Source organism: Malus sylvestris, chromosome 7 (assembly GCF_916048215.2).
Source record: "Malus sylvestris chromosome 7, drMalSylv7.2, whole genome shotgun sequence".
Lineage (NCBI taxonomy): Eukaryota > Viridiplantae > Streptophyta > Magnoliopsida > Rosales > Rosaceae > Malus > Malus sylvestris.
In genome coordinates this window covers 30,859,023-30,885,061 of record NC_062266.1, presented here as the reverse complement: position 1 = coordinate 30,885,061, position 26,039 = coordinate 30,859,023, and the positions used below count along the sequence as shown (strand labels likewise).

General features: G+C 39.3%; 2 protein-coding genes, 1 long non-coding RNA gene and 1 pseudogene across 86 annotated transcripts in view; 2 read left to right on the top strand and 2 right to left on the bottom strand.

The window, feature by feature from the left end:
• Nucleotides 1-8,776: 8,776 nt before the first annotated feature.
• LOC126628761 (disease resistance protein RPV1-like) lies at nt 8,777-16,169 on the top strand. Of its 30 annotated transcripts, none has more exons than XR_007625540.1 (9): nt 8,784-9,593; nt 9,772-10,876; nt 11,134-11,433; nt 11,533-11,645; nt 13,806-14,056; nt 14,483-14,992; nt 15,120-15,263; nt 15,565-15,755; nt 15,883-16,169. XR_007625540.1 is itself a non-coding variant. In XM_050298571.1 (6 exons), the coding sequence occupies exons 1-5, from the start codon at nt 9,106-9,108 to the stop codon at nt 13,666-13,668; spliced, it is 3,819 nt and encodes a 1,272-aa protein (XP_050154528.1). In that variant the 5' UTR covers nt 8,777-9,105; the 3' UTR covers nt 13,669-13,716; nt 13,806-13,951. The 30 variants fall into 30 exon arrangements, 20 of the variants coding, with proteins under 20 accessions (XP_050154528.1, XP_050154530.1, XP_050154529.1 ...); XR_007625542.1 differs by adding an exon at nt 15,392-15,427 and having other exon boundaries at nt 15,565-15,893; XR_007625545.1 differs by adding an exon at nt 15,392-15,427 and having other exon boundaries at nt 15,120-15,267; nt 15,565-15,893.
• The window catches only part of LOC126628768 (uncharacterized), an 82,234-nt gene continuing 67,970 nt past the window's right edge, over nt 11,776-26,039 (bottom strand). For 19 of the 50 annotated variants that reach the window (XR_007625550.1, XR_007625549.1, XR_007625564.1 and 16 more), the window contains 3 exons: nt 12,603-12,812; nt 12,331-12,392; nt 11,994-12,120 (listed from right to left, as the gene is read on the bottom strand). This is a non-coding gene — a long non-coding RNA (uncharacterized LOC126628768). Of the gene's footprint in view, nt 12,190-12,216; nt 13,171-26,039 lie in introns of those variants that run through there. The other 31 variants (XR_007625569.1, XR_007625548.1, XR_007625554.1 and 28 more) reach the window with 26 other exon arrangements.
• On the top strand, nt 17,470-20,184 carry LOC126628764 (protein ORANGE, chloroplastic-like; annotated as a pseudogene).
• LOC126628766 (uncharacterized) lies at nt 21,006-22,990 on the bottom strand. 6 transcript variants are annotated; one of them, XM_050298595.1, is made up of 7 exons: nt 22,657-22,990; nt 22,468-22,560; nt 22,130-22,379; nt 21,907-22,003; nt 21,538-21,649; nt 21,403-21,432; nt 21,029-21,263 (listed from the first exon to the last, which is right to left on the bottom strand). In XM_050298595.1, exons 1-6 carry the CDS (start codon nt 22,817-22,819, stop codon nt 21,404-21,406), a joined length of 744 nt encoding a protein of 247 aa, XP_050154552.1. In that variant the 5' UTR covers nt 22,820-22,990; the 3' UTR covers nt 21,029-21,263; nt 21,403. The 6 variants fall into 6 exon arrangements, with proteins under 6 accessions (XP_050154549.1, XP_050154548.1, XP_050154552.1 ...); XM_050298593.1 differs by having other exon boundaries at nt 21,089-21,263; nt 21,367-21,432; XM_050298594.1 differs by having other exon boundaries at nt 21,219-21,363; nt 21,396-21,432.

The following is a 26,039-nucleotide window of genomic DNA, read 5'->3' as shown; positions in this document are numbered from 1 at the left end:
ACTCAAACCAGTGCCACCGAAGCAGAAAATAAAGAAGGAAGCAGATAGCAACCAAATCAGCTTTACAAGATAGATACAAGCCAAAAGCATCCAATCCATTTTTCTATTCACGTTCTCATCTCCGAAGGAGATAATCATTCTACTTGGCTTAGATCACTTTCTGATACCCAATATCAAGAAATCACATCCATCATGAACAACAAGAGAACTGGGCAGCCAACTGCTCAAACTGGTTATGGAAGCCAACCATCAGCTCAGCCCGCATATGGCACTGAATATGGAGCATCTCCAGCACGAAAGACTCTTGCAAATCCTGCAATTTATGGACAAACCGCTCAGTCACCTAGCACTCCAGAAGGCTATGGTCAGCGAGCACCTCAATCACAAACCGCCAACAATCCAACATTCACAACCAAGGAATACAGTCAACTTATGGCTCTCCTTCACAATAAGAACGGTAAAGATCAACCACTTGCAAATGTAACAGGTATTTTTTTTACCCAAATGCAACATAGCACAAACAGATCCACACTCGACTATATATTGGATTGTTGATAGCGGAGCAATTGACCATATATCGCATTCACTACCAACACACAGCATCATTGATGCTCAACATGAGTACGTTGGCTTACCAAATAGGGAGCAAGCAGAAATCAAACATATCAGTTCCATAAAATTGTCACATGATCTCTCTCTTGATAAAGTTCTTCACGTACCAAAGTTTCGTGTTAATTTATTATCTGTTAGTAAATTGACAAGAGCTTTGCATTATAAAGTGAAGTTTTATCCCAATTTTTGTGTTGTGCTACATGGACACGAAGAGGGTGATTGGCCTGGGCAAGCATTTTGATGGGCTTTACTACCTCACATCAAGCCAAAATCCTCACCTAGTTAATCATGTTAACCGCACCTCAGGACTTTAGCATCAACGCCTTGGACACCCATCATCAGCCCCTCTTCACTCTTTATCCTAAGTCATCCCAGAAATCATATTTGATTCCAAGCATGTTTGTGAGGTTTGTCCTTTATCAAAGCAAACTCGCTTACCTTTTGTTTCAAGTTCCATAAAATCGGTTGCACCTTTCGATTTGATTCATTGTGACATTTGGGGACCATACAGAGTTCATACACACACCGGAGCACATTATTTCCTAACTATTGTAGATGATTTTACTTGCTTCACATGGGTTCATCTCATGCGTTTTAAATCTGATACACAAGCCTTGTTGAAATCATTTTTTTTCTTGGGTCAAAACACAATTTAATCGAGAAATTAAAGCTTTACGTGCCGACAATGTGGGTGAATTTGTATCAATACGTGCATTTTTAGACACTCATGGCACCATTTTTCAACATACTTGTGCCCACACTCCTCAACAAAACGGGGTCATTGAGCGCAAACATAGGCACCTTTTGAATGTTGGTCGTGCATTACGCTTTCAAGCCAATTTACCTTTAAAGTTTTAGGGGGAAAGTATTCAAACCGCTTGTTATCTAATCAATCGTTTAGCTACACTCTTGCTCTCTCATAAATCTCCATACGAATTTTTACATAACACACCACCAACCTATACTCACTTACGCGTTTTTGGATGCCTAAGCTATGCCACCAATCTCACACCCACCAACAAGTTTGACATCCGTGCTCGTCGTTGTGTTTTCCTTGGTTATCCTCTTGGCCAAAAGGGTTATAAGGTATATGATCTAGCCACACAAAAATTTCTTATCTCACGAGATGTAGTATTTCATGAGCACGTTTTCCCTTACAATTCCTCATCAATCATAGACCAAACCGACATGACACCAACTCCCATTGTTCATAAGCACGTTACTCCCATTATTCATCCCACACATGACACCAACTCATCATTAATCCCACATCCCACGGTGATTGCTCAAACATTCCATCATAATGAACCTGAGTATTTCCCACTGACCAACCTTGAACCTTCTCAACCTCACTTAAGCCTCCCCGTGACACCTGCCAACATCGACACACCACATGAATCTGACACCACCGACACACCACATGAACCTGCCACTTATCACTTGCTGTAACTCTCTTCCTCCATCCCTCCACCCTCTGCAACAACAATGTCTCCCCACGTCCCAATACGTCACTCCACTCGTCCCACCAAACAACCTGCTCACTTCAAAGATTATAAGGCTCATCACTCCACCTTGCTCACGCCCTCAGAGTCTCTCTCTCGGTCCATGTCCAGCACGCGATACCCACTGCATCGGTACGTTTCATATTCCTGCTTATCTCTTGGATATCAGTATTTTATTTCTCATATTTCACACTTGGTGAAGCCTACTACCTATGAGTAGGCTTGTCAAAATCCTCACTGGGTTGCAGCAATGAAGGCCTAACTCACCGCTCTAGAAGACAATAAAACCTAGAGTTTTGTCCCTCTTCCGTCAGGATAACAACCCATCGGCTGCAAATGGGTTTACAAACTCAAGTATCAATCTGATGGCACTCTTGAACGTTACAAGGCACGTCTCGTTGCCAAAGTTTTCACCCAACGTGAAGGTATCGACTACAATGAGACCTTCGCACCAGTAGCCAAACTCATTACTGTGCGTTGCCTCTTGACTGTGGCTGCTGTCCGCAATTGGCCCTTACATCAAATGGACGTTCAAAACGCCTTCCTTCATGGTGAACTTCATGAGGCCGTCTACATGTTGCCTCCTCCGAGTTGGCATCGACAGGGGGAGAATGTCGTATGTCGACTCCACAAATCTCTATATGGTCTTAAACAGGCATCCAGAAGTTGGTTTCGAGAATTCTCTAAAGCCATATGTACCATTGGTTTTTGCCAATCCAAGGCAGATTATTCTATGTTCACTCAAGTCAAGGGTACTTCACTCACTATTGTATTATTATACGTTGACGACATGGTGATTACAGGCAACAATGAGGCAGAAATCAAGAACCTAAAGGCCTTCCTCAGCAGTCAATTTCGAATTAAAGATCTTGGACCTCTGAAATATTGCCTTGGAGTTGAGGTCGCACGGTCGAAAGCTGGAGTCACAATCTGTCAACGAAAATATACATTGGACATATTGGAGGAGGTTGGCATTCTTGGCGCTAAACCCACGAAGGTCCCAATGGAGGCCGATTTGGTCCTAATTCCCGCAGGTAGCACTTCACTACATGAACCTGCAAGGTATAGGCGCTTGGTTGGAAAATTAATTTATTTGACTATCACAAGACCAGAGATAGCATACACTGTCAACACGTTAAGTCAGTTCATGCAAGATCCACAACGACACCATCTCGATGCAACGTATCGACTTATTCGATACCTCAAAGAAGCCCCTAGACAAGGCTTAATGTTGAATTGCATTTAATTGGTTACTGTGATGCAGATTGGGCACGTTGCCCCATTACCCGTCGATCAGTTACTGGTTATTGTATCTTCCTTGGAAAGTCATTGGTGTCCTGGAAAAGCAAAAAGCAAGTTACAATAGCTCGTTCTTCCGCTGAAGCGGAGTATCGATCTATGGTTGCAGCTATTTGTGAATTAAGTTGGCTGTGATATTTACTGGCAGATTTACATGTTAAGCATCCTCAACCGGCAAGGTTATTTTGTGACAACCAAGCGGCTTTACACATAGATGCAAACCTTGTGTATCACGAACGCACAAAGCATATTAAGATCGATTGCCACACTGTTCGTGAGAGGATTGAAAATGGAGAAATTAAAACTTCCTATGTCAGAACAGGAGAACAAGTCGCAGACTTGTTTACTAAGCCACTTTCTGCGCCAATTTTTCATACACATCTAGGCAAGTTGGGCGTTGTTGACATTCACGCTCCGACTTGAGGGGAGTGTTAAAGGAAAAAGAATTCTACTAGTTGTACAGCATGGATAGAAGGAATGTTGCACATGGATACAACATTCCTTGACAGCTAGACTACCACATGGTTTTTGCACTTGTGTTCTGGTTGCTGCATCGTGGGCAGCAAGGACACCACTTGTATTGCATTTGTTTATTGCATGCGTGTATGTAACAGTGTATATAAACTCTGCTGTCCATTGCAGCAAGATGTAGATAATAAAACATTATTGAATACTAAGTTTAATAATAGTTATTTGGATTTACTATGATGTGATATGGTGGTATTAAAAATTAGGTATAAGAAATGTGTTTGGAAGAGTCATCTTAAACGTGTCACGTCCAAATTTATTAAGAGAAGACGAGAGAATTACCGTCGGATAGTGAATGCTCGTGCGATTTCCAAATAACACCAGTTTCATTGTGCATTAACTCTAATCTGAGCATCTCTTCGACCGATAATCAATTTCATTCATATAAGTCCAATACACGTAGGGTGCGTTTGTTGCACCGGACTGTCTCGGACTAGATTAGCTGCAGGGACTAAGCTGGACTGACTTAGACTAGACTAAGCTGGACTAGCTTAGTGAAGCGTTTGGTGCAGTGTCAGGACTAAAAAATAGACTAATAACAAATTCCAATATTATATTATTTAATTTATATTTTACATTATTTAATAAATATTTAGTAATATTTTATTATTACTTTTGTCTATTTTCTCATTGTAGAAGCCTAATTCCACTCCCAATTCTGTTCCGTTCATCCCTCTTTCTTCCTTAGTTTTCTCCGCCCCTCTCCTCTGTTTTCTTCCTAATTTTTCTTCGTCCCTCTCCCTTTTTTTCGTCATCTCTCTCCCTCTTCATCTCCATCTTCTTCTTTTGTTCTCCGTTCATCTCCCTATTTTCTTCATTTTGTTCTATGTTCATCTCCCTCTTTTGATGAAAGAAATTAACATCAAAATTAAACCCAGAAGTTGTTCATCTCCCAACTTCATAATCGACTGCAAATCTTCACAATCAAACCACAAAGCAAGAAAGAGATTGAAAATTTAGGAGTTGGAAGCGGGTTGCATGTGCGATTGGCCTGAAGGTAGAAGATGGGAGTTGGATCTGGTTTGCGTTTTCTGAGCTTTTGGTTTTCTGGGTGTTGTGATTGAAAATTTCAAGCTCACCTCACTACAGATTTTTTGGGTTTCTGGTTTTCTCGATGTTGTGTGATTGAAAATTTCAAGCTCATCTCACTTTTAGATTATTTTTTTGTTTTATGAGATTTTGGGTGTTGGATGTGGTTTTGAAAATAGAACGTTTGCAGGTTTTTCTTCTATTTTGTTTTGGTTTTGCCGGATTTGGTCTTGAAGATGGTTCTGCGAAGTGAGGACGAAGTAGATGGATGTGCGAAGCGGGAGGGGGAAGCCAAGGTCTTAGCAGTCCGCCCGATTTCGGGGGGTCTCGTTAAGCCTCTTTAGCGAAGTGTTTAGTCCAACTTAGTCGGGGCGAGTCCCATTAATTCTAATCCAAGATCATGCCAAACGTAGGACTATAGTCCTAGTTAAGCCAATCCCTGCTAGTCCCTTCTAAGAAGGTGTAACAAACACACCCGTAAGTTCTTTATGTGCTGGCATGCCATGGCCAAACTTGTAGCTCACTGGGAATCAGTTGTTGTGCTAGCACCAAACCAATTGGAACCAACTCAAGTTAACCCACATGAAATATATCAAATGGAATGTAAGAACAAAATATAAAAGACACCAAGATTTTAACGAGATTCCTCAACAGTCAGTGTAATTGGAGTACGTCCTCGGAGCAGTAGGAGCTCACTTAATAAGCCACTATCAACCAAATGGGAGTTTACAAAGTGTTGACAATCTCACAACCCAAAACCCCAATACACCCAATAACTCTCACTCACCAAATAAATAAATAGATAAGGAAATATAATAAATAATTTCCTCTCTATACAAAGCTCAAAGTTAATACAACAATTATAACTTTGATGGACTGATAGCTAACCAATGAGAGGGCACTTTCTTCTTGCTTCAAAGTGGGGGCTGCAGCACTCTTTTCTTTTTTTCTTTTTCTGCTGCTATGCGGCTGCCTTGCTACCATCAGAAGCAGCAATTGCTGCCAAATAAAAACCCTAAGCCACCCGTGACTTTCACATGGGCCAAAGAAGAAAAGCCCTTTAAATAGGCTATTGGGTCAATAGGTGGCCCACTAAATTTGGCCATTAATTCAACATCAGTTTCATTTCATATTAGTTCTAGCGGTTGCCACAGTAATTACATTGGTAATGGCTGGCACCAACCTGTATTTTCCTTTTGCCATAACTATAAGTCAAAACTGCAGTTTTGTAAGCTTGCTCTTGTGATTCTGTAACACGCAGGGGACATGTATCTAAACCAGCTGCAACATATCGGACTGAGTGTGGAGGCTTGGCGTGGAAGGTTGGTTCACAGGGTAATTACTTTATGCTAGAAGTTTAATCCTAATGCGCATTTTGCAATAGTTCTTAGCAGTGGAGCCTTATCAATTTGGGTCTATTATATGGTCTACCTTTATATATAATTTCGTTTTCTGTTATCAATAAAATTTTCCTTTGTACCACCGAATTTAGAAAAAAAAATGATTCACCCCCACATGCCTCCTTGAAATTCCTAAGAATTATATTAGAACACCACTTTACTTAATACAAAAAAAAAGAAGTTAATACAACGATCTAGTAGATTGTGGTCCTAAGTTCGAATCTTGTAAACTGTTGATCTTGAATAATTGTTCTTTATTATCCTTTCACATTTGGATCTTTTCTCTTATCAGTTTTGTTTATTGTATAGTAGTTGTTGTCATGCTACCTCTCAGATGCTTCCACATTTCAACCTAAGATAATGCATTATCAATAGTTGAATAGTTGTAACCACCACTAGGAAGTCATTCTTATAGTCTATTTGATAGTCTTTGTCCTTTTGTGTTCGTTTCTTTCCTCTTTTCCTCTCTCTTTCACTACACCTTCCTGGTTGGCGGTATGTCATTTCTCAAGTCTATATGCAAACATTATAGTATTACAAACTTTCATTTTTGTGAATTGAAGAAGCTTGACTTGGGTTTAAGTATTTCAGTATCATTCGTTCGGCAACACAAACACAACCACTGCCATTTTTTTCATACATAGATATATTCTCTATACACACTTTTTGTTATACTGAGTGTAGCTTATATTGAAGTCACCGTTTACAGTAGGTATATTGATATCATAGACAAGAACCACTGGGACTTGGAGTTGAATGAAGCAGCGGTGAAGTTAGGAATTGTCGGGAGAGACGTCAAATTTATAAAGGTAAAATGTTCTAAAAAAATGTAGGCATCCAAATGCTTTTAGATATTAGACAATATTAATGTCATTCATAATTTATCAACACAAATAAGTTACAATTGTTGTTGGCGAGGTTTTATGCTATGAAAACATTGCATATATAGACTCATTATTAATAGAAGTAAAAACATCTTTCTCATTACAAACAATAAACAACCAAACTATCAGTCAACCATGATCTCCTATTTTGTTATGCAATGATATTTTTATTCATAACAGAAAATGCTTTCTCTCCCAAGCGGTCACAACCGGTAACACAAAAGCCAATATAAAAATGCACAGGGTCAGACGCCCTATTGTTGTAGTGTGGCTGCTACCACTGTAAATCCTTCACTGTATTATTTATTTTTGGCGTGAATTAATTTCAATGTGTGTTTTTATTAATGCTTTTGAATAAACAATTTTTCTGTAATAGTTAGCCTCCTCTGCTTCTTTGCTGTGACCTTCTAGCTATTGTCAACTTTAGAACACGAGCGGAGCAACAATGTGTAGTGAAGATGTAGATTACACAAGTTCAAATCTAGTCAATATTTTTTATTTTCATAAGTAATTTGTGGAGTTTTAGTAGTTTTGTTGCTAAAAGCAAATATATCAAAGATTTCATAGTACCGTTACTACCGTGCATCAAATTAAAAACCAAACAACTATATTAATCGCTCATTTGTCGCTACAATTGTTGTGTTTGGCTCATATACTTATGAGTTATTAGTTGGCAACAATTTTGATAGTGCAACTTTCTAAATGCTACAGGGAAATGGCAGCAGCTATTTGTGACTTTGTGTTTGGCTTTCGGTTGTGGCATGGAAGTCTTGTTTCAAGAAAAGACATGGTGACTGCCACAAGCAAAATTGGAAGTAAGCAAGTCTTGACTTTGTGTTTGCTTGCACGCAACTGTGCATGTTTTATTTTCTATGTATTAAATGACAAATGGAGAAAAAGTTGTACTCTATAGGGTAGGTATAGAAAAGGATGTTGCCGTGTGAACTTAAGATTTTCTTGGTCTTTGGTTGTTGGCGTAATTGTCGGTGCATAACTTTAAGTAAAGGAAATAGTTATGCATTGATCCGGAGGAGAACACGTAGGAGAGAAAATAGAGTAAGAGTGAGAAACTCTTGTGGGGTAGAGTGAGACTCTTAGGAAAATTATGTTAGTGTACAAGGGATTGGGTTTGGATTATGTCAATTTAACTTAAGTGTATCTTGTACTAGTTATTCTCATAGTGAAGAGCAATATCTCTTCAAAAACATAGGCAGGGTTTTGCCGAACCTTGTAATTCTCTCTGTGTCTTTATTTCTTGTATTTTAAATTGTTCAACTGCGAGTTCGTATTTTGGTGAGATACTCTGAATTTGGTTTTGCACTGACCGGCCAAAGCACAACAACAATACCGTTGAATGTGCCACATGTGTGAGGTAATTACACTTAACCAGAAATATTTCCCGTCGCCCTACTCATTTTTCGTGTGAATAGGAAGATTGGGATATATTTCCGGCTTACAAAAAAGTTGTTGGTAGGCAAAAGTAGATTCAATAGAGTACTTTTGACCCAGTCCCCTCATGCAAAGCTGCTAAACCATCATTTCTTAGCATTTTCTGGGGTCAAAACCAAACCAAAGTATGCAGATTCGTTTCACACTGAAACTTCATATGTCCATATCTGGAAGAATATTTTATATTTTGAAGTCAATTTTGCCTGCCAGAAAATTATTTTCGTTGAATTTCCTGGAAGATGTGAAAACACATAATCCATAATTTTCTTTGTCCTCATTGACTTCGTATCGATCAGACCAGTTTTTTTGGTGATTCAATTTATAGATCAATCGAGTATTTCTGTTCTTACATTACTCTTAATCTTAGCTGCTCGATCATCACTGACCAGGTGCGATCGATTAATGGCTTCTTCTTCTTCTTCTTCTTCTTCTGGCCTTGGTTGGAAATACGATGTGTTCATCAATTTCAGAGGGGAAGACACTCGCAGGGGCTTCGTCAGCCATCTCTACAAAGCTCTGGCTAAGAAACCAATCAACGCCTTCATTGATGCCGAGAAGCTCAGAAAAGGCGACCACCTTTCCCAGCTCCTGACAGCGATTCGAGAGTCGAGGATTTCGATTGTAGTTTTCTCTCAAGACTATGCTTCTTCCACTTGGTGCTTGAAAGAACTCGTGCAAATCCTGGAATGCAAGGATACCAATAACCAGATTGTACTCCCCATTTTCTATGAAGTTGATCCGTCTGATATTCGTAGACTCAAGAGAAAATTCGCCGAAGCTTTTGCTAAGCACGATCGTGATTCTAACGCCGAAATGGAAGAGGTTCAGAGATGGAGATCCGCTCTTAAGACTGCCACCAGTTTATCCGGCTGGGATTCGCAAAACTATGAGTAAATTCTAATTTGTTTTAGTTTCCTTTTAATTTTTGGGATTTTTGTAACGTTTAGGGTAATTTGACAAATATTTAGATTTTAGTTTTAATTTCTATTTTTTTGGAAACTAACAGATGAAAAAGACCCATTAATTATTATTTGGAGTTGTTGTTATATTGTTTTAAAAATTTGACAGGAATGATGCAGTGCTTATTGAGGAAATTGTAGAAGATGTTTATTCGAGATTGATCAACATCTCATCAACATCAAGCAAAGATAATGGCTTGGTTGACATGGATTCTCACATGCATGAAATGCTTTCATTATTATATCCCTCCGAAGGTGAAACGAATAATGTTCGCGTTGTTGGAATATGGGGTATGGGTGGTTTAGGCAAAACAACCATCGCTAGAGCTGTTTATGATGAAATCGCTTGTCGATTTGAAGCTTGTTGCTTTCTTAAAAATGTCAAGGAGGGTTTCATGAAGCAGGGCGAACTACATGTGCAGACAGTACTTCTATCTAGTATCTCAGACAACAAGGTGGGGAGTTCTGACATATCGAGAAGAGGTTTTCAGGTGATGTTAAGAAGCCTTGGTCAGAGAAAAGTTCTTATTGTTGTTGATGATGTGGACAAATTAGAACAAATTGAAGCTTTACTTGGAGAGCGACATTCCTTTGGTGGTGGAAGTAGGATTATTATCACAAGTAGAGATTCGCAGTTACTAAGCATAGCTGATGTGATATATAATCCTAAGACCTTGAGTGATTATGGAGCTCTGGAACTCTTTAGGCGGCACGCCTTCAGAAAAAACCAACCCACCAGAGATTATGATAATCTCTCGAATTGTGCTGTAAAATATGCTCAAGGTCTGCCTTTAGCACTCAAAGTCCTGGGAGCTTTTCTTCATAACAAAACTATACGCGAGTGGGAAGATGAGTTAGAAAAAATAAGGAAAATTCCACAAAGGGGAATCCATGATGTGCTTAAATCAAGCTTCGATGGACTAGATTACACAGAGAGGGCCATCTTTCTAGATATTGCATGTTTCTTTAAAGGGATGGAGAAAGACCATGCAACCCGAATTCTAGACGGTTGTGGTTTCCATCCTCATATAGGAATAAGAGTTCTAATCGATCGAGCTCTCATAACTGTCTCAGAGAAGGGGGAACTGGAGATGCATGATTCATTAGAGGAAATGGGTCGGGAAATCGTTCGCCAACAATCTATCAGAGAGCCTGGGGGACGAAGTAGGTTGTGGAGTTATGAAGATGTTCATCACGTGCTAACTCAAAATACGGTGAGAAGTCTTTTTCTTATGCAATTGTTAGTAGAAAGCTTCAACTTTTGACCAAAATCAATTACTTAGGCCCGTTTGATAACCATTTTTGTTTTTAATTTTTAATTTTTAGGTTTCATTGTTTTAATAATTGAAAATTGAAAACAATATTAAACTGAAAACGAAATAATTATCAAACGGCTTCTTTAAGAAACAAGCATTAATTTCATTATCTAAACTAAGGTTCTCTGTATTTTCTAATACTTTGATTTGCACAGGCTACGAATGCAATTGAAAGCATATTCGTGGATTTCTCATACTCAGACTGGGTATGCTTAAATGCTGAAGCTTTTGTTAGTATGACTCAACTAAGACTTCTCAAGATCGGTCATAAGGGCTCAATTTTTGAAGATTACTACAAACACCACCTGATTGGGCCCTTTAAGTTACTTAACTTGAGGTATCTCTCCTTGTTTGAATTCCCTCTCAAGTCTTTGCCGTCCAACTTTCAATTGAAAAATCTTGTTGAACTTGACATGCAATTTAGTCTCATTGACCGACTTTGGGAAGGAACCCAGGTACGTACAATCATTACATGTATTTATTTCTTTTAAATGTTTGGGTTTTGAGTGAGCTGTTTTACTAAGTAATGCATGTTTTCCTGAATGTTTTAACAGACGCTGAAAACGTTGAAATTCATCAATTTAAGTTATTGTGAATACCTTAAGGAAACCCCTGACTTCACAAATGTGCCAAATATTGAGAGGCTAATTCTTCAATGTTGTACAAGGTTAGTTGAGGTTCACCCGTCTACTTCAACTCTTACAAACCTTGTTTTATTGAATCTGAATTCGTGTCATGACCTTAAGATTCTACCCAGCAACATTCGTATGAAATATCTCAAAACCTTTAATCTTTTTGGTTGCTTGAGCCTTGAGATGTTTCCAGAGATTTCAGAAGTGATTGAGGGGTTAAAAGAGCTTGATTTATCCAGGTCAAGAATTAAAGAACTGCCCCCGTCAATTAATAATCTCACGGGGTTGAGTAATTTCAACCTAAAAGATTGCAAGGAACTTAAGAGTCTACCCAGCAAAATTCGTATGAGATCTCTCAAAACCTTTAATCTTTCTGGCTGCTCCAGTCTTGAGATGTTTCCAGAGATTTTAGAAGGTATGGAGGAGTTAAAAGAGCTTAATTTAACCTGGTCAAAAATTAAAGAACTGCCCTCGTCAATTAATAATCTCACGGGGTTGAGTCATTTGAACCTAGAACATTGCGAGGAACTTAAGATTCTTCCAAGCAGCATTTGTATGAAATCTCTTAAAACCTTTAATCTTTATGGTTGCTCCAATCTTGAGATGTTTCCAGAGATTTTAGAAGGTATGGAGGAGTTAGAAGAGCTTGATTTATCCGGGTCAAAAATTAAAGAACTGCCTTCGTCAATTAATAATCTCACGGGGTTGATTCGTTTGAACCTAATACTTTGCAAGGAACTTAAGAGTCTTCCAAGCAGCATTCGTATGAAATCTCTCAAAACCTTTAACCTTTATGGTTGCACGAGTCTTGAGATGTTTCCAGAGATTTCAGAAGGTATGGAGGAGTTAGAAGAGCTTAATTTATCCGGGTCCAAAATTAAAGAACTGCCCCTGTCAATTAATAATCTCACGGGGTTGAGTCATTTCAAACTAAAACATTGCGAGGAACTTAAGAGTCTTCCAAGCTGCATTCATATGAAATGTCTAAAAACCTTTAATCTTTATGGCTGCTCCAGTCTTGAGATGTTTCCATCGATTTCAGAAGGTATTGAGGGGTTAGAAAAGCTTGATTTATCCGAGGCAAAAATTAAAGAACTGCCCCCATCAATTAATAATCTCACGGGGTTGAGTCATTTCAACCTAAAATATTGCAAGCAACTTAAGAGTCTACCCAGCAAGATTCGTATGAGATCTCTCAAAACCTTTAATCTTTCTGGCTGCTCTAGTCTTGAGATGTTTCCAGAGATTTCAAAAGGTATGGAGGAGTTAGAAGAGCTTAATTTATCCGGATCCAAAATTAAAGAACTGCCCCTGTCAATTAATAATCTCACGGGGTTGAGTCATTTGAACCTAGAACATTGCATGGAACTTAAGAGTCTTCCAAGCAGCATTCGTATGAAATCTCTCAAAACCCTTGAACTTTATGGCTGCTCGAGTCTAGAGATGTTTCCAGAGATTTCAGAATGTATTGAGGGATTAAAAGAGCTTAATTTATCCGGGTCTAAAATTAAAGAACTGCCCCTGTCAATTAATAATCTCACGGGGTTGAGTCATTTGAACCTAAAACATTGCGTGGAACTTAAGAGTCTTCCAAGCAGCATTTGTATGAAATCTCTCAAAACCCTTGATCTTTATGACTGCTCCAATCTTGAGATGTTTCCAGAGATTTTAGAAGGTATGGAGGAGTTAGAAGAGCTTGATTTATCCGGATCAAAAATTAAAGAACTGCCCCTATCAATTAATAATCTCACGGGATTAAGTCATTTGAAGCTAGAATATTGCGTGGAACTTAAGAGTCTTCCAAGCAACATTTGTCAGCTCAAGTCCCTTGTCTGTCTATCTCTTTCCAATTGTACAAAATTTGAGGTGTTTCCAAGCATTGAAGAAAATATGGAAGGATTAAGAGAGCTTTTCTTGGATGGAACATCTATCAAAGAGCTTTCCCCCTGGATTGAACGGCTTACGGGGCTTCAGTATTTAAATCTGAGAAACTGCAAAAGCATTGTACATCTTCCCGACACGCTCTGTAATTTGGCACACCTTATCACAGACACATAGCTCCATCTTGGCCTGAGTCCCTCTCCACCCCAACCCCCCAATGTCTAGGTAATCAAAATTCAAACCATATTTTTGGTTCGGAATTAAAATTCGAAATTTGGGAAATTTTATTAACTGAATAAAGAAATAATTTTCAGGGGTTTTGGGTACTCTCTGCTGATAAACACATGGATACGAAGCTCTGTTTTGAAGCAATCAATCGGACACTACGCCGCGTTGCGGCGGCTTTGGTGGAATTGGCGTGGTCAGACGGCTAGCCACGGCCGCATATTTTGAAATCCACAATTCTTTTGATTTGTGCTTGTGCAGAAACTGTGAAGATATTGGTATGTCAATTCCCGTTGCTAACTTGGTAATGCCACCGGTGCTCTTCTAATTTGGGTGAAAGGTACTTTGCATTTCCTTTTATCTTGACGTTTCTATATCTGCAAATTACAGTGGATGAACGCTCTGAATTTGTGTAAATGATGGGGATTTTCAATTGCTTGTCGTATGAATCATCAGCAAACTCTGCATTCATCAGTTAAACCACGGTATTCAATACAACGAACAAGAGCTGCTATGCAGCCTTTTAAGTTTTACAGAAAAATGCATAGATGACATCCGTCTTGCCTTAACAAATACAATGGAGAAGTTACAACTCAAACTGTTATGCCAGTTTTAGTTGCATGCTCACATAAAATCTGCCAAAAATATACATATGTCAAGATTTTAACACCCTTTGTGCACCATTTATTCCGCTAGCGAGTTTGATCTTTAAGTTTCTTTTGTTGGAAAAATTTGATCTTGAAGTCTGGCACACATGCTTTTGCAGGGAAGATGTATGAGATTGGATCGTCTGGAATTAGCAGCCTAAAAGGGCACCTCAAGAGGAGGAATAAATAAGAACCTCAACGAGTTCATCTCCCTCTTTGGAAGAATGTCCCTTGTACCAACTAATGCTAAAGCTGTAGACGCTAGAATTGAATGGTTCTAGTAGTTTCTGGTGACATTTATTATTTCTATCATCTGTATATGTACTGTTTGGGGGACGTTATCGCCAGTGCCGGCCCTGGTCCAGTGCAAACAGTGCATATGTTCAGGGCCGAAATTGTTTTGGGGCACTTCTTCCTTCACAAATTGCGACAGCGGTGACCAGAGCCTTTCTTCCAGACCAGTGCCCTTCAGTCGCAGCTTTTCTTATCAGCCTCTTGACCTCCGAAATCGCTGCAGAAATTGCCGAAAACTTGACTGAATTTTACAGAATCAGTCGCTGTCGTTCACCGCTGCAGTCCTCTGTGCACAGCTCATTGAGCTTTCTGGGTACTCTTGCTCCGAGCACACAGTGAGTAAGATACTAATATTTCACTAAAAAAATGCCCATTTATATGTTTAATTGTTAAATTTGTGATTAAAGTGAGTAACTTTGAGATACCCAGGTTGTTAAATTGAGTGCTCTGCTTATTTTCCAGATTCAGACGAAAGATGGGTACTTCCTGGATTTGAGATGTGAAGGACTAATAGGAGTCGTGTTTGTTAGTGCAATTTCTGTACCGTTTGAGATGTGAAGGACTAATGAGATTGCTCTGGTGGGGAGTGTTCCCCGTAACTGATACGTGAGTAAAATATTGATTCTCTAGATGCCTGATTAGTGAAAAGCCTTACTTTCATAGCTCCTTCCAATTTTTTCAACATATTGGCCCCACCAAGTTGATTTGAAATATTTCAAATTCTGAATGTGTAGCTCACTATTTGGTGCCCCCTGATCTGAAGTTTTCAGGTTCTGTTGAAATTTCCTTTCTTGAAACTAACTATTGTGTAAATTGATGAACATCCATCGGATACATTTTAAATTTGGCTCTAATGTGCTTCAAACTCAATTGTAATTGGTTACTGGCTTTTCTTGATCTTGACCAGGTGGTTCATGGTTCTTAAATTCTTCAGAAGAATAACTGGGATTCGTCCTTGCAGATGAAGGTTTCGATTTATGGGTAGGGACACACATCTTTATCAGAAGAGAATGAGATTTATGCTATACTGTAGGATTTTTGGAATTGGAGTTGGCAGGACTTGGTTGTATTTGATCTACCAGAAATGATGCGCTGCAGGTATTCGACAACAAGCTCCGAAGGCTTTGTTGCTGGACATTCACAGTTCTTACACCTCTTCATCTACTTCACATCTCCTTCCCTTGCTGCTACTTTTGGTGTTTACTCAATTTATTCATGTTATTAGGGAACAATCATGTCTCTAGCTGCTCTCATCCAGCCGGATATCGCAGAACTGGCTGAAGTTGCCGCTCGTTTGTACTTTATATGCAGCCAATGGGGCGTTGACATTTTGGATTCGATATGTGATGGCCATGTTTACTGCTTGGAGTGGTTGTATACGATTTTGTTTTTGATCGTCGGGATTTCAGTACTATGTTCCCCCCAGTTGTATGTTTATTCTTAAAAGTAATATAATATGGGCGTGAGGGCCTAGCCCCCCAGCTTCGACTGGGTTCCAGCCCTCTTTAAATATTTCTTTTTAATTTATGTTGTTGTACTGGAAAATGGCACATTATTCGCTCCAGGCACCTAAAAATTCAAGACCGGCACTAGTCTAATATCCTAGTGGAGAAGCGTTTGGGTTCTACTCAGAAGTCCCGAGTTCGAAATTCCCCCTCCCATAATGTAATAGTTTCAAAGTCTCCTTAATATCTTTTTTTTTTTAAATGTCTGCAAAGAATTTGTCTAATTTTGAACGCGTAAGAAATGAAAATGGTTAACTAAGTCACTCATTAAAAGTAATAATTTCACACTTGATCATCTTATATATGAATGAGAATGTATCATTTTTTTATTTTTTTATTACGAACAATATTTCATTAATATATACATTAAAGAGAGGGAAAAATGTTTAAACTCGAAACATAATGAGTTAAAAAATAAACCTCATCATCAGAACAATTCATCACTTGCAATTCATAATGTTTGCATGAGGCAAGTAACCTTCTCAACAGTGGCGGCTTTGGAGGAGGACGAAGTATTCGATCACACAGAACCTTCAATATCTCAAGGACAATCACCGCACCTAAAGTCATCTCCAACCGATCAAGTCAAAGGGTCATAGGGCTAAAAATAGCTTGGAATGACAAGAAAACCGTCTTCAAGCAAGGCTACGCCAAAGGGCTTGTGGGCCCCATCTGGCCAAAACCCCCAAATCAAGCCAACGGGTTGGCCATTTCCAGTTAGCCAACCAGCTCTCCAGCGGCAGAATGTCAAGCTTGACTTTATGGCAAGTGCAACAATACCACGCTTTCTTCGTTATTGTGGCAAGTGGCACTCAAAATATGTCAGAAAACCTTATTTTAATACAGTAGTTTAATTTAATTAACTATATTAATTCAATTAAAATAATAAATTCTTTAGGGGATTATTTTTTGTCTATGACATTTTGACCCTCTCGATTGGAGATGCGTTTATTGTCAAAGGGCTATGTTTGGCCCATGATTCTTTGGCCCCCCCGGTTAGAGATGGTATAAAATATGACATGCATTGTTTATTAAAATATAATTTCTTGCAAAACTATAAGGATAAACATAATCTTTCAGACCTAATTCAATTGGAGATGGCCTAACCTTATGCTTCCTATAATAAAATTTTAAATGTGACATACCGAACGACTACTCGAATCTAACGACTAATTACTATTATTATTTTTTTTTTCTGAAAAACAATGGAAAAAATTGAGAGAAGAATCAGCCACTTCCCTCCATATTTTTTTTTATTTTTTATTTTTTTCCGGTCACTCACTCTCTCTCCCCCTGTTTCTCTCCTAATCGTAGAGTTCGGTAGTTTACCAAAAAATAAAAATCCTAGAGTTCGGTAGTTGATAAGTGTTCTGCACATGGTCGGTGCTTCAAGATTTACATTTGTTTTGTCTCCATTTCTCAGAGAGCCTTCTTCTCTGCTTCTCTGGAATTTACCAGTGAAAGAAACCTCAAGAGAAACAGAAAGCTCTGCCTTCTGGTTTGAGAGAGAGAGAGAGAGAGATGCTCTGCTGCGGCAGACTTTTGGCCGTGTCTTTCCCCGTAAATCGGTGCAGTCCGTACAAACTGCATAGCGCCGGCTGCTCCAAATTCAGCTACCCAAGAAGCCCCATATCAACAAGCAGCTCCAGATGGCGATCCCTGGCCATGGCTTCGGAGCCCGACTCCTCCTCTTTCGCTCCGTCTGTCGATTCTGATCCCAATCCCGCCGCCGATACAAACCCCGCCGGGTACCACCCCCCCTCTCTCTAGGAAATTAACAGAAAATGGAAATTTAAAGTTCCAAGCTTTGAATTTTTACTTTGCACTGTGAAATTTATGAGATTGCAGACAGCTTACTGGTCTTTGAAAGTTTGTAACTTCATGTGAAAAACCCATGTGATTTATCTGCTGTTGATGTTAATTAACCGAGCAATGATACGGAAATTGCTTTTTTAGCCTGTAATTTTTAGTTTTTACATGCTTAATTGTGCAGATTTTGTATCATAGAGGGGCCTGAAACAGTGCAGGACTTTGCCACAATGGAGCTGCAGGAAATTCAAGATAATATTCGGAGTCGGCGCAACAAAATTTTCTTGCATATGGAGGAGGTGAGAGCAATTGCTAGTTGCTGCCACTTTCTCAGTTTAGCATGTTTTAAATTACTCTCCAAATGCCATTAGAAATGTGTTATTTAAGAATGAGCTTCGATATGCGTAGGTTCGCAGGCTGAGGATACAACAGCGGATTAAACGCGCAGAGCTTGGAGCGGTAAATGAAGATCAAGAAAACGAACTTCCTAGTTTTCCATCGTTCATTCCATTTTTGCCTCCCCTGGTAAGCTGGTGCCCCTGTGAAGACATGTATTTTCATATCCCCGACATGTTTTAGCCATATTTTGTTGTAGCCTTTTGTCGATTCATAAAAAATTGCGAAAACTAGTGTTTGTGCAAAGTATTAATCACAAGGTGAATTCATTGCTTGCAGAGTTCAGACAACCTTAAGCAGTATTATGCTGTTTGTTATTCAATTATTGCGGGGTTTATCCTTTTCGGTGGCCTCATAGCACCCTCCGTAAGTTCTTTATGCATTAACTTGTTGTGATTAGTTTTAACAGTTATTAGTAAACATTATTTTATTTTACTGGTCCGACAATACGGTTTTGAATTTGCAAGTAAAAAAACGAGGAAACATGTCAAATAAGTGTAGTTTCTGCTTATAAAACATGGATTCGGTTATGTTTCTAACTCTCTGCCGACAATTACGTTTACATCTTTCAGTTGGAGTTGAAGCTTTGTTGTTGTTGTAGTTGGAGTTGAAGCTTGGAATAGGAGGCACATCGTATAAAGATTTTATAGTAAATATGCATCTGCCGTTGCAGTTGAGGTATGGCTCATATCTCAGGCTATTAGCCCTCCTGTTCTCTAGTAATTATCGTTTTGAAATTTTGTACCGTCTATCGTGTTATGAATCTTTAAATTCAATTGTTACTGTTTTCCGTCTGTAACGTAGGAATCAAATACTTTGGGAACTGATATAGTCAAATTTTACAAGGATCCTCAATTTTTACACATTAGAAAAACCCAGGATGTCAGCTATCTTGAAACGAAGCTAAATAATGTTGATACCATGTTGTTACCAGTTTCGTTTATTGATCTCCTATACTTTCAAACTGCAGTCAAGTTGATCCCATAGTGGCGTCGTTTTCTGGAGGAGCAGTTGGAGTGATCTCAGCATTGATGGTAGTTGAAATAAACAATGTGAAACAGCAGGAGCATAAACGATGCAAATATTGTCTTGGAACTGGTGTGATAATGTCCTCTATTTCTGACTTTTCGTTTTATGTACTGTAGCTTTAAATATATACGATGGAGATGTTCGGATTGGTTTCGTATGTCAACTTACCTGTGTATTTGATACTTACGCAGGATATCTTGCTTGTGCTCGTTGCTCCAGCACTGGAACCCTTGTTCTTACTGAACCAGTATCGACAGCTGATGGCGGAAACCAACCCCTATCTCTGCCAAAAACTGAACGATGTTCAAATTGCTCAGGAGCGGGAAAGGTTAGACATATAATTATGTCCGTTGAATGTTTATTGCATACTAAATTCCTTTTAGTGCCTGCCGCTTAGATGCACTATATTCACATGTTTGGTGATACTTCTATTTGTCGGGCATGTGAAAGACAATTCAGAAGAAAAAAATTGCACTGGAAATGACGTTTAAGATTAATTTAGTAGCAAAATTTTGAGAGATGACTTCCAAATGGCAGCTATATCTAACATTGCGTCCGTAAATGTGGCAGGTAATGTGCCCGACATGCCTTTGCACTGGAATGGCGATGGCAAGTGAACACGACCCTCGGATCGATCCCTTTGATTAGAAGTGGAGCGGCATCAGTAGTCGTTCCCTTACCACTTACAACCTTCTTTCTTTTGATGCAAATGCAATACATACATCCTCTCATAAGTCGTGTCATAAAGGAACTTCTGTATACATCAACTGTTAAAGAATTTGACCAGACATCTGATTGCGATTCAAAAGTTTTCTTCCCTAGTTCAACTTTGTTTTAAAACATCTTTCTGGGGAAGAATCAATTTCTTTCGAGGTATCGTCGTTGTGCACGGAATCAAAACTGCCTTGTTGCTCGTCCCAATGGTTAACGAGGGAATTGTTATTAGCATTCACCAAAGTTAGAACAACACCAAAATCACAATTTTGGAGAAAACGTTGGAAAAGTGGCAACACACACACACACACACACATATAAACATAACTTGAACTTAGCATGCATTTTGCACAACAAATACTTGTAATATCAAGATATACAGACAACAGAATGAAAATGCCAACTCTGCCAAGTTTATAGTGGAACCGAACCACAACAGCAAATAGAGACAAAACGGAAATCTTGATGGCACGCCAGCTCCGGGGTTACTCAATTTCACCAAGTTCGAAGTGGAGATGGCAAAGAGTAACGGGAATGAAGGACTAGTCCGCATCAGATGCTGTTACAACGATAGAGGTGGAGCTCTCGCATACAAAAACGAGTAGTACACTGAAGTACTCCAACATTTCGTCGGTATTTTAAGTTTGGTAGGTCAACGGCAACATCCAAGCCGGCTTTCCGGTAATTGCAGATGACGGAAAGGTCAAGAGTGGGTTTACATTAGCATTCAAGTTTGGAGAATCTGAGACAATACCAAGTAATGCACAGGAGGGTGCGTGCAAGGTTGTTCCGACACCCTTTGTAGCTGGGAAGTAATTACCATCAACATGGATGATGACGTTTACACTGGTGCCAATACCTTCGACAAGAAGTTCGACACCAACGAAGAAATGTCTTCTCATCCAATGCTCAGCGATATATTCTCGGAATTTCACAATACAGTTAAATGGCTACATTATTCTTCAGAAAATTTACATATTTTGTGTGTTTTATTACCAATCCTACATTCGATACCATTGAATTTACTGGTAAAAATACATTTCTGTAACGATCCTCCGATGGTAGATCTTCGTCTTTCTTCTTCAACCACTTTGTTCAGGGAATTGCTGATGTCACCCAATGCCCAAGCTACCGAGATGTGAGGGCGCGGATCCTGTGATCACCAACACCCCATGAAGTGATTTAGTTTTTTGAGCAATGAGTAGTATTCAGGCACAATCTTGTTTTTCGAGTTTGAAAAACACGAAAAAGCTAACCTTGTAAAATTCAGGAAGATTGTGAAGCTTATACACCTCATTCACAGCTTGAATCTGCTTTGTTATCTGAAATCAATGGAAGTTGAAATATTTCAGACTTGTAGACAATGAAAGCTGCTTCAACCGTGCATTAATACGAAAACAGGTATGCTTCTAGTAACCACGTTTCACCCCTCCAGGATATCAGAGTGGTCTGACGGGCCAAGGGGCGTGGAGGGTACGAGAGGTGTTGCAAGTCACGAGCAGAGTTGGGTGGGCGGGTCATCGTTGGGATGTCGCGGATCTGTTTCACGTTTTAAATCCCATCGTTCCTAGTCTGGTTAAGACAGTCTACACCAATCTTTAGACCAAAAACCTATCCTATCCAGTTCAATCCTAACCTAACTAGTCTGAAATACCAATTCCAATCTTGTCCGGCCCGCCAAACATGCCCTAAGTTTCATAGGCTTATACTCACATGACAGGATTAGGAACATGATTTACGCCAGGACAACTGAAAACATTTAGAATTGCACCAAGAGAGAAAGCTAGCAATCATACCTCAGCTAACCCAGCAGCAATGATTTCGATAGACACAAAGGTCCGGGTCTGATCATCATTAACAAAAACCTCCCACTTGCTAAAATCAATCCAATACCTGTTTCACAATAACAGAATGTGTTAAACCGAAAATGGACGAAAAATTTGCAGGCTTACAGAATTATGTTAAATAACAGAACTAAATTCACGCAATGCAGACAAGAGAATGTAAATGTAACCATACCGCCTCTGAATCTGAAGCTTCTGCCGCAGCATTGTCACCAAGGAATCAATCTGGTGCACCCGAATCGGAACAGTTCTTCCGAGACTTATATGGAACTCTCTGCCTAAAGCAACTTGTTCAAGCTTGTGCTCGTCCTTACGCAGAATGTCAAGCGGGAAGTCAACGTCAACCGCATGGAGACCAGGCACCAGAGAAGCTAGCTTGTTCAAAAACAAGGCCATCTCTTTCCTTGGTGCTGGTGGTATATAAACTGGAACCACACAATTAAACAAGCAAAAACTAAGTGCAAAGCGATCGCATTTGCTAATGGAGCTGAAAATTTCGAGAATTTTGATAACCTGGGATGTATGCATGTACTGCGTAGTTCCCTTCGACGTGAGGAAAGTTCCGAACTCTGCTCGGCTGGGCGCTTGCCGATAAGTCCAGAAATCCTTCAGAGGCAAAACATCAAACACTTGGTGGGCAACTCGGAAAAAGCCATCACAGCCGAAAGCTAAAAGATGAAATTGATGGGAATCAGAGGTTACCGAAGGAATTGGGGCTGTCGAGAAGTGAAAGAGGAGGTGGAGGCAGCGCAGGGGTCGGTTCTTGAGGGTTGTTGAGCTCCGGAGGTGGTGGTGAAGGTGGAGCCGGCGACTCGGAGTCTGAGCCCGACGACGAGTCTCCGTACGAGGCAATCAGGGCCTCCATTTCTCTCTCGCGCTAAAAGCGAACCAGTACGTTCTTAATTTGGGTAACTAGAAGTAGAACGAGAAGACCGGCGATAATGGGCCTCATAATTGGGCCCACTAGGCCGAGGCCCGAGGTCCGTGATTTCGAACTGCACGATTAGGAGGGAAAAACAACCAAAGAGAAACGTACACATTTGGTCTTCTTCGCTCCTTCTTCTTTCTAGGGTTGCAAAGGTCATTCTGCAAATATGTGATCGCAAAGGTCATTCTGCATTGAATTGTTTTCAACATGGATGTCAAATTTGTCACCATGTTGCTGCTACTTGCTTTGATTGGAATAAGAATTTCACAGGCACATCAGAGCATTTCTCTCAGGGTTTATCCTCATCTATGCCAACTCCAATGCCTACTGGGTTATATGGTGAAGCACCTAGCTAGAATCCATGTGGTCCTTCACAAGGCATGATTCCACAGTCTAATAGCTCCCAGTTTTAGTATCCTGTCATACCACATCTCTCAACTACATCCTCACAAAATCTTCCTCTTGCTATGCAAGCACGAGCTGGTGCATCATCCTCATCTCTTCAACAAGATTTCTGGTTTCTTGACTTGGGAGCAACTAACCATATGACCTCAGATTTGTCAAACTTGCACATGGCAACAAATTTATCCATCAAATGATATTATGACCAGTGCTAGTGGTGAAGGTTTAGCTATCAAACATATTGGTTCCTCTTCTCTTCTCACTAAGTCACATAATTTCAAGTTAAACTCTGTGTTACATGTTCCAAAACTGTCACAACACTTATTATCTATGAATCAGTTGTGCAAAGATAATCAGTGTCGTTGTATCATTAATGATGTTTCTCTCTGTCTACAGGATAAGGTCACCGGGAGAGTGCTATTCCAAGGGCTGAGTAATAATGTTGTCTCAAACCACAGAGGTCTATTTCTCCTATTTTTAATCCAGTTGCATTTGTGGGTTAAAAGATTTCTTCTACATTGTGGCATTGTCGATTAGGTCATCCTGCACATTCCATTGTCACTGCAACACTTGATAAGTCTTGTATATCTTTTCCTTGTAACTCTCAATCTCATACTTGTAAAGCTTGTTTGCAAGGCAAGTTTACCAAGTTCCCTTTTCCTGTAATTGCTTCGAAGTTACTTACTCCATTTAAAGTAATTCACATAGATGTTTGGGATCCCTCACCTAGTCTGTCTATAGAAGGTTACAAGTATTATGTTTCCTTCATTGATGAATGTACAAGATATACCTGGATTTTTCCATTAAATAATAAAATTGCAGTGTTCACTGTTTTTGTCAACTTTCTTACTTTTGTCTCGATTTATTTTGATGCTCATGTAAAAATTTTGCAAAGTGATAGGGGTGGGGAATATGTTAGTACTCAGTTTAAGCAATTTGTTCTTACCAAAGGCATTGTTCATAAAAAATATTGTCATTATACCCTAGACCATAATGGGTTAGCTGAGAGAAAAAATCAACATATTGTTGAAACAGCTATTACCTTTTTACAACAAGTTTCATTACCTTCAAAATTCTAGTTCCATGCATGTGCCACTGCTACTTTTCTTGTAAACAGAATGCCCACACCTACCCTACATATGCAGTCTCCTTTTGAAATGCTATATAAATCTACACCTAAGCTTGATCATTTGAGAATTTTTGGGTGTTTATGTTATGCTTCATTGAAACCCTATAGAAGCAATAAACTTGAACCTAAAACTACTAAGTGTATTTTTCTGGGGTATGCTACACAATACAAAGGGTATATTTGCTTCTCTCTCAAAGATCAGAAACTGTTAGTATCTAGACATGTTATTTTTGATGAATCCAAGTTTCCTACAGACTCTAATGCTTTGGGTTTCAATCCTCAAGTTACTTTTGGTCATTCTTCCTTACCAGTGTCTGTTGTGCATTCAAACACATTCATTCATCCACCTAGTGTTTCTTCCACATTTCCATTTATTGGTCCCACTTCTCTTACCTCTAAATCACGACATGTTACTCAGTCATCATCCTCTCAACCCACTAGTTCTGGTGATCTTGTCTCTTATTCCACAAGTGTTGTGCCTTCTTCAGAGGTTTTGCTTACTGTGTATTCAAAAGATCATCCAAATACTACAATGTCTCAAGTGGATGATCTCCAACTAGTGTGTATCAATGCTCAAAATTGTCATCCCATGCAAACCCAGTCTAAGTCTAGGATTATGAAAAAGAAGGTGTTTTCTGCTAAGGTGGATCAGGCTTCTGAAATCAAGGAACCTAAGTCTTTTTCTAGTGCAATCAAATGTGTTCAATGGCAAAATGCCATGAAATAAGAGATGGATGCTTTGATTCAACAACATACTTGGAAGCTTGTGCCTTTACCATCTGACAAAAATCTTGTTGGTTGTAAATGGATCTACAAGATTAAGAGAAATCCAGATGGTTCAGTGGCTAGGTACAAGGCTAGACTTGTAGCTAAGGGGTATTCTCAAGAAGTTGGTATTAACTATTATGAAACCTTTAGCCATGTGATCAAACCAACCATAGTTCGATTGGTTCTATCATTGGCTGCATCTTATAATTGGAAACTCAAACAGTTAGATGTCAATAACGCTTTTTTGCATGGCTTTCTTGAGGAATAAGTTTTTATGTCTCAACCCCAAGGGTTTGTGGATTCTACCTATCCAGATTATGTGTGCAAACTGGAGAGGTCTTTATATGGTCTCAAGCAAGCTCCCAGAGCCTAGCATGACATGTTTTCAGGTTATTTGCCTAAGCTTGGGTTCAAGTCATCATATGCAGATCCTTCTTTATTTGTCAAGTGTGATGGTTCATCAATTATTGTTCTCTTATTATATGTTAATGATATCGGTGGATAACTCCAGATGAACAAGAATTGCAAATCTGATTTCCAACTACGAAAACAATCACTCTACGATCGCAGAGAAGCAAGAATCACATATATACTCCAACAATGGCAATCGTCCTTGAATCTATTCAATTACTTCAAGAAACTAAATTCTCAACAAATTTTGGCATTGGCCTTTCATCAAATCAACATATAACTCTTCAATTAACCAAAAAACTATGGCATCGGCCTTCAATCAACTCAAATCACTTCAAGAAATTGAAAATTCTCAACAAATTTTGGCATCGGCCTTTCATCAAATCAACATATAACTCTTCAATTAACCAAAAAACTATGGCATCGGCCTTCAATTACACTTCAATT

Coding starts and splice junctions, on each gene's coding strand:
- LOC126628761 (XM_050298563.1), top strand. CDS start 9,106: ATGGCTTCTTCTTCTTCTTCTTCTTCTTCTGGCCTTGGTTGGAAATAC. Junction 9,594..9,771: donor TGGGATTCGCAAAACTATGA/GTAAATTCTAAT, acceptor AAAATTTGACAG/GAATGATGCAGTGCTTATTG. Junction 10,877..11,133: donor ACGTGCTAACTCAAAATACG/GTGAGAAGTCTT, acceptor TGATTTGCACAG/GCTACGAATGCAATTGAAAG.
- LOC126628766 (XM_050298591.1), bottom strand. CDS start 22,819: ATGGAGGCCCTGATTGCCTCGTACGGAGACTCGTCGTCGGGCTCAGAC. Junction 22,004..22,129: donor AAGCTTCAGATTCAGAGGCG/GTATGGTTACAT, acceptor ATTGTGAAACAG/GTATTGGATTGATTTTAGCA. Junction 21,264..21,366: donor ATCTTCCTGAATTTTACAAG/GTTAGCTTTTTC, acceptor TGGTGATCACAG/GATCCGCGCCCTCACATCTC.